The following is a 13,974-nucleotide window of genomic DNA, read 5'->3' as shown; positions in this document are numbered from 1 at the left end:
GATTTCAAAAGGCAGCAACTGCTGGTTCAACAGCCTGGGAGACTGAGGCCTCTTGATAGGAACTGATGACAGCACTGGTGTTTTAATACTGTGTTTGGTTTTGGGGAAGGACAGGTTGTGTGTTGGGGAAAAACCTCTCATCATGAGAAAAAACTTTAATCAGGGCAGCAGTTCCACACAATGTCTATTGACAGAGCTCCAGGAATATTCATAAGGAGCATTCCTATTTCCTCGTCCTGGGGTTTTTGGCATATATGTCTCATGTCCAGAATAACCTGAAATTCTAGAAGATGGTAGATAAAGTCTCTAATACTATTCCCAGAGTTTGTTGTGCACCATCATGAAGGTATGCCATTTGTGTGTCAAATATTGTACATCCTTCCAAGTGGCAAGCAGAACTTACATGGACAATATACAAGGACAGAACTGAGGATCAGTCTTGGTTTGTCATATACAGAAAGGAGAGACTTGTCCTTATTTTGTGTTTGAAAGAGAGGGATCCACAGATGGGCAGTAGTTTCTGATGTGGGACCTGAAGGCCCTGTGACAATAGAGAGAAGCCAGGAGACTGTTTCAGAAGTGACCAAAAGGCATAATTTAAGCATGCTGCCCTGAGGTGAAGGAAGGAGAGTTCTTTTCTGCCGTGGCACTGTCCCAAGGCTCGTGGTCTGCTGCCTTGCCTGTCAGTGTCTTTTTCTTCTTTCCTCCCCTTCAGATCACGACGGGTTTTCTTGAGAGAGCAGGCTCTGACGGGAGCGAGACTGCCCAGGATGTCCAACCGCCTGCCAGAACTGACCACAGTGGTGCTGAGCCACAGGCTCAAGGCTCTGTTTATCCTCACCATTTCATTTGTGTTCTTTGCCACTGTCATGTTGTACTCGAGAACTGGGGAGGATGCTGAAGACCAGCTCTACAGCTTGCCTACACAAAGCAGGTGTGCTCAGTTTTTGCCTTGCCTTCCCCGTCCCACTGCCAGTGGGCCCCCTCCTGCCCCAGGGGATGTGTTTTTTGTGGAGACCTCGGAGCGAACTAACCCAAGTTACCTGTTCACATGCTCTGTGGAGTCAGCGGCCAGGACGCACCCTGGGACAAGGGTTGTGGTGCTCATGAAAGGCTTGGCAAACTGTAACACTTCGTTACCCAACCACTGGGGCTTCTCGTTGCTGAGCTGCTTCCCCAACGTGGAAATCCGTCCCCTGGACTTGCCAGAGCTTTTCTCTGGAACACCTCTGGCAAAGTGGTACTTGCAGTCTGAGCACCAGAAGGAACCTTATTTCTTACCTGTCCTGTCTGACGCCTGCAGAATTGCCATCATGTGGAAATTCGGTGGCATCTACCTGGACACAGACTTCATTGTGCTTAGGAACTTGAAGAACCTCACCAATGCCCTTGGTATCCAGTCTCAGGGTGTACTGAACGGGGCCTTTCTGTCCTTCAAATCCAACCATGAGTTCATGGAGCTTTGCATGAAAGACTTTGTGGAGAACTACAATGGCTGGATCTGGGCGCACCAGGGCCCAGGACTCCTAACGCGTGTCTTCAAGAAGTGGTGCTCCATCAGTAATATCCAGAACAACATGAGCTGCAAAGGGGTGCATGCTCTTTCCCCAGAAGCCTTTTATCCTATTCGCTGGGAGGACTGGAAGAAGTTATTTGAAGCAATCAGCTCCTTGGAACTTCACAAGCTCCTTAAGAACACCTATGCAGTGCACGTATGGAACAAACTGAGCCACGGGACAAGGCTAGAGATCACATCCCAGGCTTTGCTGGCTCAGCTGCATTCTCAGTTCTGTCCTGCTACATATGCAAAGATGAAGAAGGACTCTGAAGAGCAGTCAAGGCCTGTAATGTGACCTGTGGGCCCTTGGCTGCAGGGAAGTTCCCCAGCCTGAAGGAAACTTGAGTGCCTTTCACCTTCCACAGAGTTGGTTTCTAGCCCATGGAGCAGGTGTGACATCTCAGTGAATTTGTACCATTTCCGATATCTGCCTCAGATCCTCCATGCTTCAAATACACAGCAGAACCTGACCTGGGACTCTTTTGTTGTCCTTCAAGTAGCCCTTGATGCTGCAGGGAAGGGTGAACTTGTTCATTGGTGCCTATTGGCTCCTCTGTTGCTGTTCTCTCAATTGTATCAGGCCTGAAACGCCTCTCGTGTAGTTTCAACAGCTGTAGGAACCCTTGACTTGTTCTCTGTAATGTTTCTAAGTATGTAAATAAATGCCAGCCAGTGCTATAGGACACGATTTAGAGGAGCTTAGGACCAAATTCCCGGGTGGTAAAGATTCTTATGGCTGGTGAAGTACATGGGGAGTATATGAACGTTGCTTTAAGAAATGGGAAATATTTCAAAACCCTGCTCGGCTCAGTGTAAAGTTTTTCTTGCTTTCCAAAGGTACTTTATTTCAAATGATCTGGTTTACTGTTTTACATTCCACAGCAATAGGCCAACTTTTCTGGTCCTCTTCAGGAAAACAAATAGCCAAAAGCAGTTCTTATACCAGTGTGAGTAAAGATCCTTGCTTTGTTGGAGAAATTCTTGTGGCATGCGAGTATCTAACCAGTCCTTGTCACACTCTCAGAGGGTCTCAGCATCTGCCTGTTTCTGCATTGGTATGAGAAGGAAAAGCATTACCTTCCTTTCATTGGAGTACTGAACGCATTTTGGAAGAACAGGGGCAGACATGTCCACATCAGCCGAAGGAGCAGTGACCAGGTCCAGGACTAGGACCAGTGTCCCCAATGACATCTTATTATTGTCACTGGGGATCTAGTCAATGGATTATGCAGGGTCATTCATCTAACCCTCATGCAGATTACACAAACAGGTAAGTGACTGCAGGCATCACTGCCTGTAATGGGAACACAGGTGCCTATACCGCAGACTGTTAAAGTTAGGTGAGAGAAAGCCTACTGTAGCTTCTAGCAAACCTGGGCGGAGCCAATGCAACCTGCTGTTGATCTGATGACCATTTTCACATCTGAATGTGTTTCCTGTGTGTCCAGGGCACTGTAATTGTAAAAATGCATTTGAAATTATCCTCTTATGAAATGAGGAAAGGAGAAAAAAACATACTGTGGTTCTGCTGTTGCCGAATCAAAGTTCCTGTCTGGAAGGCAGAATGTAAGCAATGTGGGGTTATTGCTCTTTCAGATACGCAGTAGCTAACAAATAAGAGAAATATGTGTATCAATTTTAATACTGCCTTTTCCTAAATTTCATTATCTCCTGAAAAGTACAGTGTTACCATGCACAAAGAAAGGCTGATATAAGTTTGATCCAGCCTTTAATATGAGCGGCAGTGTGTTTCAAGGTTTGTCAGACACTGAGCCACAGCACACTATTGATTAAACACTCCATTGCAGACCAAAAGCGAGTGAGTCATCAATTTTTACTCGAAATTAGTTGTATAAAACAACACATCAACTTACTCTGCTGTCCAGTCCCATGTCCTGTCCCCGCCCCCCACCCAAAAAAAAGAAATGTTGCCTGATCACTCTAACTACTAGTCTTCACTACTGGTGCTGAGGAGTACTGGATATGCTGTTCCAATGTGGTGACCATGGCGGCAAACAACCATCTGTAGCTCATATTCCTCTATCTTCACTGTTTCACGTGTGACACTTTCCTCAGCCAGCAGGAAAATGACAGTGTAAAGGGCAAATTCGAACTCCGGGCTGACACCAATAAAGGTGCTTCCAATTGGCTTGACTGAGCCCTTCCAGCTGAACTGGATGCTCAAAACTTGGTCATCTTTGTCAGGCTGAAAGCATAAACAAAACAACAGAATAATCTCCAACACAGCTGTGACCAGACAGATACAATTTGCAACTGCAGATTTTTCAGGGCATTGCAAGATTCAGTCAACCTTGCTGTGCCAGGGTGCTACAGGTGGAGTACAGCCTCTTCCCTGTCTTCTGGAGCATACGTGATCATTTATCTCAATTAAGCTTCAGCAGTGTTGCGATTCTGTAAACAGCAGCACTACTTTTTAAAATAGTTTTTGCAAAAAAAGAAGCTAGACTTGAGGGCATGCTAGTATTTCTTCTGCTTATATACACCTGGGCAAATTAGGTTCAAAGCAGTTGAGCCTATGATTGCATCGTTGTGCCTTAATTCATTACCACAGCTTTTACCTCTGGATCTATTTGTCTTACTTGCAAAGGCACCCTGCTTGATCTTACCCTGGTTTTGTTCTTCCGAGCGACATATCCCTTGTAGTCAATTTGGTTGCGCTTTTCCTGAAGGTAAAATTGCACCCAGTTGTGCAAACCTAATATCTGCTTACCACGCCTTGTTTCTCCAACAAAAACGTGTTCAAAACCGCAAGAATCAGGTCTGTAATAAACCAAAGAATAATATATAGGTCTTTTATGTGTTTAAATAGTTCAAATTGGCAAAGGTAAAAGGGAGGATGCACAAGCTTGCTTAAGTTGATTTGTGAGCAGTTTTTTTATTTGTCTGGATTTGTTGGGTTTTCTTTCTTACTTTGCACAAAACTTGCAATGAAATCTAGCCATGAAGTCTGAATTTGTATTTGATGATGAGGGTTGCTAGTAAATGCCACAGATGCATCACTGCTGCTTACCCAGATTTTAGCAAGGCTTCTGACACTGTCTCCCATAACAGCCTCATAGACAAAATGATTAAGTACAGATTAGAAAAGTGGATGAATGTCTGTGGTTGAAGGCCTGTGATTAGGGACACAAAGGGCAGCTGGATGCAGTTCACCAGTGGTGTACCCCAAGGGTCAATACTGTTATTATCTGATCAGTAAGTCTTTAAACACGATCTGTGTGGGAGCAATGAATGCCTGATACAGGCCATATTCTCATGTTGTCTTCCAGTTCTGTGTGTAACAGATGGCACTTGGGCTTATATTTACCTGAGTCAGAATAGTGTAGAGATTATCAGAGGCCCTATCCATTAAACATACCTGTCTCCTTGTTTCCTGGCATAGAGCTGGAACCAGATGTCATACAGCTGATATTTGAAATCGGCAAGGTTTGGCTTTGCTAGGTTTTTTTTAAGCAGATATTCATGAGCTAGCTGAAGGATGGAAAACCAAGATATATATACAGTTTACTTTTTAATTCAGTGTTTTCAGCAACTGAAAAAGATCTGTGTTACTCACTTTCATGACTTCTGTCGCTAAGATAGCATCAAGAAAACAATTGTTTTCAACTATTTCTTCTGGAGTCACTACTTCTGCTACACCAGTTGATGTCTCATAGTTGTCCAATAAGGAAATAAAGGCTGGAGAAAAAGGGAAACTTTCAGCATGCTCATCCTGATGAATGGGCCATATGCCTAATTCTACCTGTGATCCAGTCATTAGATACTGCCATCATAAAATGATGCCATAGAATATGCCTTGACAGCCCTTATAGAAAGACATTCCTTTCTATGTCAAATTTCATTCTCAGGTACACTGTTTGGTGTAGCTTTAGAGGTGACTCAAGGCCAGACCACCACTGTACTTTTTAAGATAAACAGCTCACTACTGAGCTTCCTTATGGAACCAAGTGCTGAAGCAATAATGACCTTCTACCAAAACAAATCATATCTGACCACCAAAATTACAGACATAGGCTTATGAACTTGAGCTATGCTGGCAGAAGGTTTTGTGGGCATTACTTCAGTAGAGGAATAATACAGCATAAACCTACATGAGGTGGCGTGAGCTTGAGCACATGGCTGCTGAGTGGATGGGTTCTTTTTCTCCTTTGCAGGCCTTTTGCCACCTTCTCCCTCACATCACTTCATCTACTCGTGGTCTGACACTCAGTGGACCCATGCGGCTGATTCAGCACACCAAACTGACAGAAAAATACTTGAGGTCAAAACCTCAAGTCCTTTCCTGCCAGGTTAGTGAGCTGAGGGGGACTCAGTGTAGGGTTCAGTGAGTACCAGAGCTGCCCTCACAAGACACAGGATTGTGTGGCTCAGAGAGGAGTGGGGGGAACAGAGAAAAACGGTGCTCCCCATTATGTTGGCTGTTCGACCAGCTTATGTAACTCTATCCGTGGAAAAGAAAAATCAGGCAAGGAAACATACATTCATACATATGCTTGAAGTATAGCCCCCAACAAAAATGCAAGAAGTAGCCATGGACCTAGTGCTATCTGAAGGGGCTAGAAGCTGTGAGCAAGGGAGGAAAGAATGACTTTGGCATCTTTTTCAATACATGGAATAACATCAAAACAATGACAAGGGTCTCATCCATTTAATTTTGTATTGGAAAAACCACAGAGGACAGATTTTGGCTAAGACATAAAAGGATGTTCTTCCTGAGGCTGCAGGTAACCTCCATGCAAATGTAGAAACTACCTTCAAATGACATGTGGCCTGATGATCCTCACCACCATCCAAATTATACATGATGTTATATTTTAGGCAAACACGTAAAAACCAACATGGATCCTTCATGTCATTTCCACCATTAACAAAAGAACAGGTCTCACTTGCAAAAGTTTTTATGCTCTTCAGGCGTTCTTCATTTACGTTGTGAAACAAGTGTCTGACTGCACTGTCCTGGACAGCACTGTCACCTTGCTGTGCGGCACCTGCTTTTCCCTAGGAGAAACACCAGAGTAAAACAATGAACGAAGTAAGATGTCCTTAGAGGAGACAGTGCCTGCCTTTATAATAACCAAAACAAAACCCATAATGCTATCAGGATTCTTTGTTAGGAATGATCTTCCTATGAAACAAGAGAAGACATTACAGAAGAACTGCCAGCATAAAGAGAAAAGACATAATCTTCGACACTGTAAGAGCCTGAAATGTCTCTGTTGACTCATTTTCAGACATGATTGTGATGACCTATGCAATAGCTCAGTTCTGATCAGTAACCAGCTGTGCTACTATGCTATATACATCACAAATGATAAAAAGAAGTAATGTAGAACCAAGGCTCCCTCCCACCACAAATTAATAAAAAGGAGATTTGCGCACCTTCCTTCTCTGTTCATTTGTAACCCACAGACCCACTGCATATAGTTTATGAGGCTATGCAGTGCAGCAGAGGGATTGTTTCTCTCCTGAGTCCCTGCTCCCCAAGCTAGCCAGTCTAATTCTCCTCTCCTTCGTGATAACGCTTAAGCAATCCAACTCCTGAGTAGGCTCCCTCAGGCTCAGCCTTTGTTTTCTCTTTCTGACTTCATGACCACATCCCCAGCCATCGTCCCAGTGCCAGGGAGAAGCTGAGATAGTTCTGTGCAGCTCCACCAGTTTTGGACTGGTGCATCCTGGTGTTCTGAAGTTTTCAAAGACTTCTGGTTGGCCACGTTTAAGGGCATTTAAATCAATGTTACCAATAAGCACATTTAAAATGGACTTTCTTGGAGGCTTTCTTGACAATTTTCAAGTTTCTGTTCCTAAAAGGGCATTCTCAAGGAAAGAGATGATAGCAGTTTGTTAACATGGGCAAGGGGTAACTAGAGCCTTGTTCTGAGAAATGGAGAAACCATATGGGAGAAGTTTTCCCCACACGCATTTTGGCCTGAGGTAGGTACCCCTTTTTCAAGTTTATCAGCAACAGAAAATTGTATCTTATATGAAGCAATGTTGAAATAGTGTTTGAGCACTTGTGTGAGTACAAAACTGGATACTGAATATTCAGGGGCCTGCTGCAATTTGTGGCCAAAACACATGGTCACGTTTGCACTACACTGAGCTGGCAAGGAGTGAAATGGCTGCTCATCAAATTTGATACCCGCTCCTCCCTCACAGTTCCCTGGACTGGTAGCAACAACCCTGAAACCCTCCTCACCCACACCTCTGTGCTACTCCACACTCTCCAGGAGAGACCCAGGAATTCCTCAAATTCCTCCCTTATTCCCCCAAGAATGACTTGGGACCTATCTTCCCCTCTCTCTTGCTGCAAGTCACCCAGACCATACACACAAGCAGTCATATACACCCAGAAACATCCAGGGGTGGAGGGTGGAGGGGACCTCAGGACATCCCTAGTCCTGCTCAAAGTACGGTCAGCACTGAATTCAGACCATATTGCTCAGGGTGTGATCTTCTTGTGTTTTGAAGACCTCCAGAGATGGAGATTTCACAGCTGCTCTGGGCATCCTGTTCTGGTTGCATTTGTCCTTGTTGAATTTCATGATGTGCCTTCCTTAGCCTATTACTCCAGCCTAGGTCCAGCTGAAGAGAAGCACTTGAACATAACAACTTCATCACCACAGTTTGCTGTCATCTGCAAAATTGGAAGCGTTGCACTCGATCTCCTCCTCCAGGCCACTGATAAAGATATTAAATGTTACAGGACCCAAGACAGACACCTGAGAGACTCCACTTGTAACCAACGTCCAGGTAGTGTGGACCATTAATGTGTTCTCTGTACTGTTCCCTCTCCTTAGTGATTCTTAGGAAGACCTGTCCATGCCATTAGTGGAAATGACGAAGCATAGGCAACTCTTCTAGCAAAAGGCAGTTTTGCAGACACCTTTTCCTACAGTACCATACTGGCCTTAATCCTCATGTGACTTAGCAATTGCTTACCTGCAAATCAATTGTGTAGTCTTTCCCAGGCGTAAGGCGGTTAACATCCATATCCCACATCTCATTGAAAAGTTTAGAAAGTTCATGATTTAAGGACTTCCTGTCAAAAATTCCAGAGAAATACATATGTTAAAAAAGACACATGCTGTTATTTCTGCAAGTCATTTCTAGACTCTTCTCCTGTCACTCTGTTCTGGATACCAGCTTGTCATCAGGAGAGCTTTCTCTTCTCCCCACACCTTCCTGCCAGTGCTGCTCTAAAAACCATAGAGCTTACAGTTCATGTTCATATCTAAAGAATGCAGGTAACCTGTAAGGAAACTTGAGCCTTCCCTAAGGTTATTTTAGAGTATATTTTACCAAAGTTCTTGTTAATAAGCCTTCCTGTGGTTTTCCATGCACTGAAATAAAAATGATGATGGTGTTTCATTCAGGAGGAGTCTATGTACAAACCAGAGGCAAGCAGGAGATTGTTATTAGTGTGCAGCAACACTACACAATAAAACAAGAAGCAAAGAATTCCCTAGAAAAATGATGCTTTTCTAGCAACAATCTTATATACAACTCTTCCTACCTTTTTCCCTGCAAGACTTGACACTAGACATGCCTTCCTTCCCCAATATGCATGGTTATCCTAACATAAAGTTAGCGTGATGAAGGATGACTAAGACTCTAAACACGGGGTCTGCATACAATAAAATTGTCTCATGCACTAATCTCTGATGCACATACAAACCTACCCAGGCTGGTCCTTTCCTCATTTTAATGGAATTTTGTCCTGCATAGTAATGTATAGTTTTCAGAAGTCTACCATCCATCTATCAACAAGATTTAGGAAGGGTTGTTATTGTGATGAACCACTCAAAGGTAGCTCCAGTTTCAAGGGCATTATGTCCACGCTAACATACAAGATCAAGTAGAAGAACAGAGTGGAGAAGAAAAAGTGGATCAATCTTTAAATGACTGATGGTTGAATTAATCAGTTACAAACCAGCACCTGCATCGAAGCCCAGAGAAGAACTGCTTGATAATTTTGAATTTCTCCTCCAAAGCAGATGTTCTCAAGAAAAGTAAAAAACTGCAGAAATTTGGCAAGAATGGGCATTTCTTTCAAACAGCCATTTGGGCAACTTGCCATGATTTGAACAGCTGGTTCTCCCAGACTGAACCAAGGCACTTTCAAACCCAACTCTGAACCTCCTAACTGATTACTGTTACGTCATCTCCTTCTGTTCTGGCCAGGATGGAGATAACTGCAACCTCCAGCCAGCGGCAAATTGCACACTGTCTAGCAGAAAGAGCAAACAAATACTGTGGTAAGGTCACAAACAGTTTTCTGACGTGGCAGCCTTGATGTGAGGCAGCTTGAGAGCTGGGAAGAGCAAAAAGTGAGCCAGGTAGGCACCTGCCCCATTGCTGGCAGGGAGGGAATAGAAGTCATAGCAGAAAAGAGGGTATTAATTAAATAGTGGGAGATTAGTCTAGAAGCAGTACAGCAAGATTTTATGTGCCTTCTCCTGTCCTGGACTGCACTTTGTGGCTGGCTCAGAAGCTGCTGGTCTAAGGTCCGTATTGAAGGAAACAGAAAGTAGCAAACTGCGTGCAGAACTGGGACTTTTTTTCATATTATTGAGCAATCCTTTTCCTCCAGAATGTCTGTGTAACTGTGGGATGGAGCTTATACAGCCTAAGATTAAAATCCTGCAAAGCATAAGCAACCTGCGCTTAACTCCTTGAGAGCTCGTTGCCCAAAGGAATTCATATCCCTGAGTTAAGAGCCAAAAGCAGCCAGTTTACATTAATGCATCAGAGGATACGCTGCAGCAGCTGAGGAGCATAAAGAACACGTATGATACTCATATTATACTCATTTAGAGTGGGGAAAGCAACCTCCTACAGAAGGGCAGGGCAGAGAACTGTAACTACTTTGGCTGCCACACCTCAGTCTGCCTGCAGCTGGGAATCTGAGCCATCACCCACTTCAGCCACGGTAGAGGCACTGACAGTCTATTTTTGCCCAGGCTCTGTGATACTTCGAGATCATTGTTGATGGGAAATCTACAAGATCACTTGGATTTTGACCTGGGTTTGAATAGGTGTCAATACCTGAAAGAAGGAAAAGGACTAAAAGTTCTAGTATATGGGAGCCAAAGGATATGTTTGTTGCTAGGGTTAAACACTAATATGAAGGAAGAATTTGCTTGGAACAAGTCCTTGCATGGATCTTATAGTGGAGTAGAAGGAAGCTGTCACAGAGGACCTATATTCAGCCCTTGCCCAAACCGCAGGCTCTGCTTACACAGCAGAAGTGTGGCTTGTGGCATCACATTATGAATACTGGCTGTGCAGCCCAAATGAGGCACCTGCTCAACTTCCCAGGGAGTTAGCCTCATGGCCTATCACAGAAGCCACCAACAGCAAATTTTATTTTATTTATTTTCAGCCGTACCTCCATATTCTTTCCAGAGTCTTAAGAAGAGCAACTCCTTCTCAAAAGAGCTTACAAAGCAACACTGAGCAGAAAATTGTTCATCTCACCAGCTCAGCTGAAATCCCAAGATTTCAAATTCACAGAACAGTACCAGAGATGTTTTTCAAACTTCAAGTGCCGTCTACATTCATGATAACCTTGGACTGACCTAATTTTAGTGAATCACTTTTCTCCTGGGTTTTGGACCCTCCTGCTGTCTACTCCTCTGCATCAGCTTATCCCATCTGTTTGAGTACTGCCATATTATGTTTAACACAGTTTTTACTTTGGAAGTAACTACCAGTGGTGGATAGAAGTCTGCTATCCATTGAACATCCAAGGTATGTGAAATATTAGGGGGATGTCAGGTTGGTTTTTTAAATTTTTTTTTTCCATATATATTGTATTTTACATACATATATTTTAGTATGTATGTATTTTGGTAGAAGTCACCTATGCAGGAAATCTGTCATCCCTTCAATACCTACTGCTCATTCTTGGTCTGCTCTTGACAGATTTGTCCTGTGTTTATAAAGGACTGTAGGGCTCTGTTTGATCTTTGCTCCTCTAGAAAAGTTACAGAATATCGCATGAGCTCATGGAGGCAAGCTCAAGGTGTCTACTCAGGAGAGGGTTACAGCAAGAGCGTACCTACAGACTTCAATCATCATATTTATTTAATAAATATACTTGAACTAAATGTATTCCTGCATTCAGAAAATGTGTCCCAAAACTCTGAAGTCATTTAATTTTATAAAATAAAAGCCTTTTCTTTCCTTTTTCTCCACTGGGTGTTACCACAATATTGCCATGGACTTTTCCTTTCCTTTTTGTTGTCCCTTTAGTTTCCAAACAGTGCTGAGCACCTGTACACATTGTAACTGAAGATTAGAATAAAGAAAACTATATCCCTGCCAAAGCAAAGAACTTGTTTAGCAACTTACATAGTCATCTTGTAAAAAAACCTTTCTGGACAGTATTTCTTTAAAAAAGGTCTATAAACTTAGCTTACACATATGAGGTGAGACAACTTCAAAGAGAAGCCCAACACCTTCATGCAAATTTATGACACACAGAGTTTAGGTGAGGTTTTCCTGAAAAAGAGTATTGTGTTATTTACTCTCATTTTCAATATGATTGCAAGTATGACTCAAACCAGAGATTTTTATCATTAATTCTCAATCCCTTCCCTATGGTGAAATCTCTCAGTTGTTAGATTTGTACTTTCACATAGAATAAATTATTTCGGTGCAAGAAGTCTGGCCAATTGGATTTTGTCCAGTTGGAGTCTTGCTTGGATGTGCTTACGTGCATCAACCATCACAATAACAGGAACACTTAGTCTGCACTTGTACTAGCTGAGAAAACTTTTGGGGGAGGCTCTTTGCAACAGTAACTCTAATGCACCAGCAGTGCAGCTAGAGCAAAGGAATATGACATCTCCATTTTATTATAGCTTTCAAGTGAAACATTCACATGGTGTGCCTGTTTTTCCAAATTATTTTCTTATATGAAACCTTCATTCTATCCAAAACAATGCCCCAAGAAGTCTTTTATTGCTATAAATCAGAAATTACTCAAGACATGAAGAGAATTAAAGGGTTAGTGGTGAATCATGTGAGCAAGTCAACAGTGTCAAAGCAAGAAAAACACGTATAGCAAATGGATCACATGGAGCCCTGCAAAGAAGGTTGAACATCTTCTCTAAGGTAAATTTACGTTCAGAGATCCTTTGAACAACATCCAAATTTTCAAAAGCCTTTAATTTTGACATAGAGAAGAAAAGCATTTTGAAAGCCTGATGAGCAGCCATTTACAAGGAGTTTCCAGTAATTTAAAAATATTGATTCAAATGTTGTGAAAGGCATGCATCAGCTTGTATGGTTAATAGAAGATACAAGCAATTCACTTGATTTTCCTCTTATGCCAGCGTGTATGTCTTTTACTTGAGTCCAGTGATGTTTTCCTTAGTTTAAAGTTAGTATTTGAAATACCAAAAGATAAGTAAGACAGGTTTTGTAGGTGGAAAGGAAAATGCATTGTCAACGGACAAGCATAAGAGTGGGCAGTTACTCAGCAAACACTGCCAAGGTCCTGGGCAGGCAGGTGACGTTTGGAGAACCGACTCTACGTTATCAGCTATCTTTAAGCAAAAACTGATCTTAGCATCACCTTATTTTAGCTGTAACAGCTTATGATTCAGTTGTCTCACCAACTTTTTACACTGAGGTGAGTTAGTAAAACAGAATAAAAACAGGAAGCAGGGTTATTGTAATGCTGCATTTCACATAACTCCCTTTTACACGTCTCCCAAATGAATATATCCCATTCCCACTGCCCTTGGCGTTACAGAAGAATTGGTATGATTTTGTCTTACCCATTAGCCATGCCAGGAAGAAGTTTTTCTCACAGCAAATACACTGAGCAGGGAAAATACAACCTGAAGCTCAGAAATCCTTCTGGTAGTCCAAGGCATGGAGCTGTCTCCCTCTTATACTCCGCTTGCCCTCTGAGGACTGTCACTCAACCTGACAGGCAGCACAGGAAGGCGAGGAAGAGGCAGGAGGTGCCAATCCCCACAAGAAGACGTGGCGCGTAAGGACAGTCTCACACCTCTCTCAGCGCAGGCACACTCAGACCAGGAAGTCAGAGCCACCTCTGCCAGGCTCCTGCTTTGCCTTATCGCCACAGACAATCAGTATGGCAGCGAATACAGAAGGCGACAGCAGAGAGACGCGCAGCAACCTCCGCCTTCTCCCACCTGGGTTTTCAGATAAGAACCTGAGATCCTTGTATGAGCTGCAGACGTGAGTCACGGCATTGCTTCTGGAGTTACGTTGGATGATTTGTTAAACAGGTTTTGGATATCTGCATGAATTTTGCGCCCAGAAATAAGCTCTTCCAGTCAGAAAGCCTTGACTGAGATGGACAGGCCATTCTAGTCTTGCTGTTCTATATACAGTTATTATTTGACAATAGAAGGGAA

At 43.0% G+C, this 13,974-nt stretch overlaps 2 protein-coding genes across 2 annotated transcripts; one reads left to right on the top strand and one right to left on the bottom strand.

Moving 5' to 3' along the window:
* The first annotated feature begins 661 nt into the window (after positions 1–661).
* On the top strand, positions 662–3,367 carry LOC104255877 (lactosylceramide 4-alpha-galactosyltransferase). Its single transcript, XM_009810115.2, has one exon. The coding sequence runs from the start codon at positions 771–773 to the stop codon at positions 1,851–1,853; it is 1,083 nt and encodes a 360-aa protein (XP_009808417.2). The 5' UTR covers positions 662–770; the 3' UTR covers positions 1,854–3,367.
* Positions 3,368–3,506: 139 nt separating this feature from the next.
* LOC104255878 (poly(U)-specific endoribonuclease-A) lies at positions 3,507–13,376 on the bottom strand. The gene is made up of 7 exons (XM_009810116.2): positions 13,366–13,376; positions 8,519–8,618; positions 6,466–6,577; positions 5,136–5,257; positions 4,938–5,050; positions 4,186–4,339; positions 3,507–3,764 (listed from the first exon to the last, which is right to left on the bottom strand). The coding sequence occupies exons 1-7, from the start codon at positions 13,374–13,376 to the stop codon at positions 3,507–3,509; spliced, it is 870 nt and encodes a 289-aa protein (XP_009808418.1).
* Positions 13,377–13,974: the final 598 nt, after the last annotated feature.

The sequence above is a fragment of the Gavia stellata genome, chromosome 4, assembly GCF_030936135.1.
Source record: "Gavia stellata isolate bGavSte3 chromosome 4, bGavSte3.hap2, whole genome shotgun sequence".
NCBI classification, from domain to species: Eukaryota; Metazoa; Chordata; class Aves; order Gaviiformes; family Gaviidae; genus Gavia; species Gavia stellata.
Note: the sequence above shows the minus strand (reverse complement) of the source record. Positions and strands in the feature narration are given on the sequence as shown.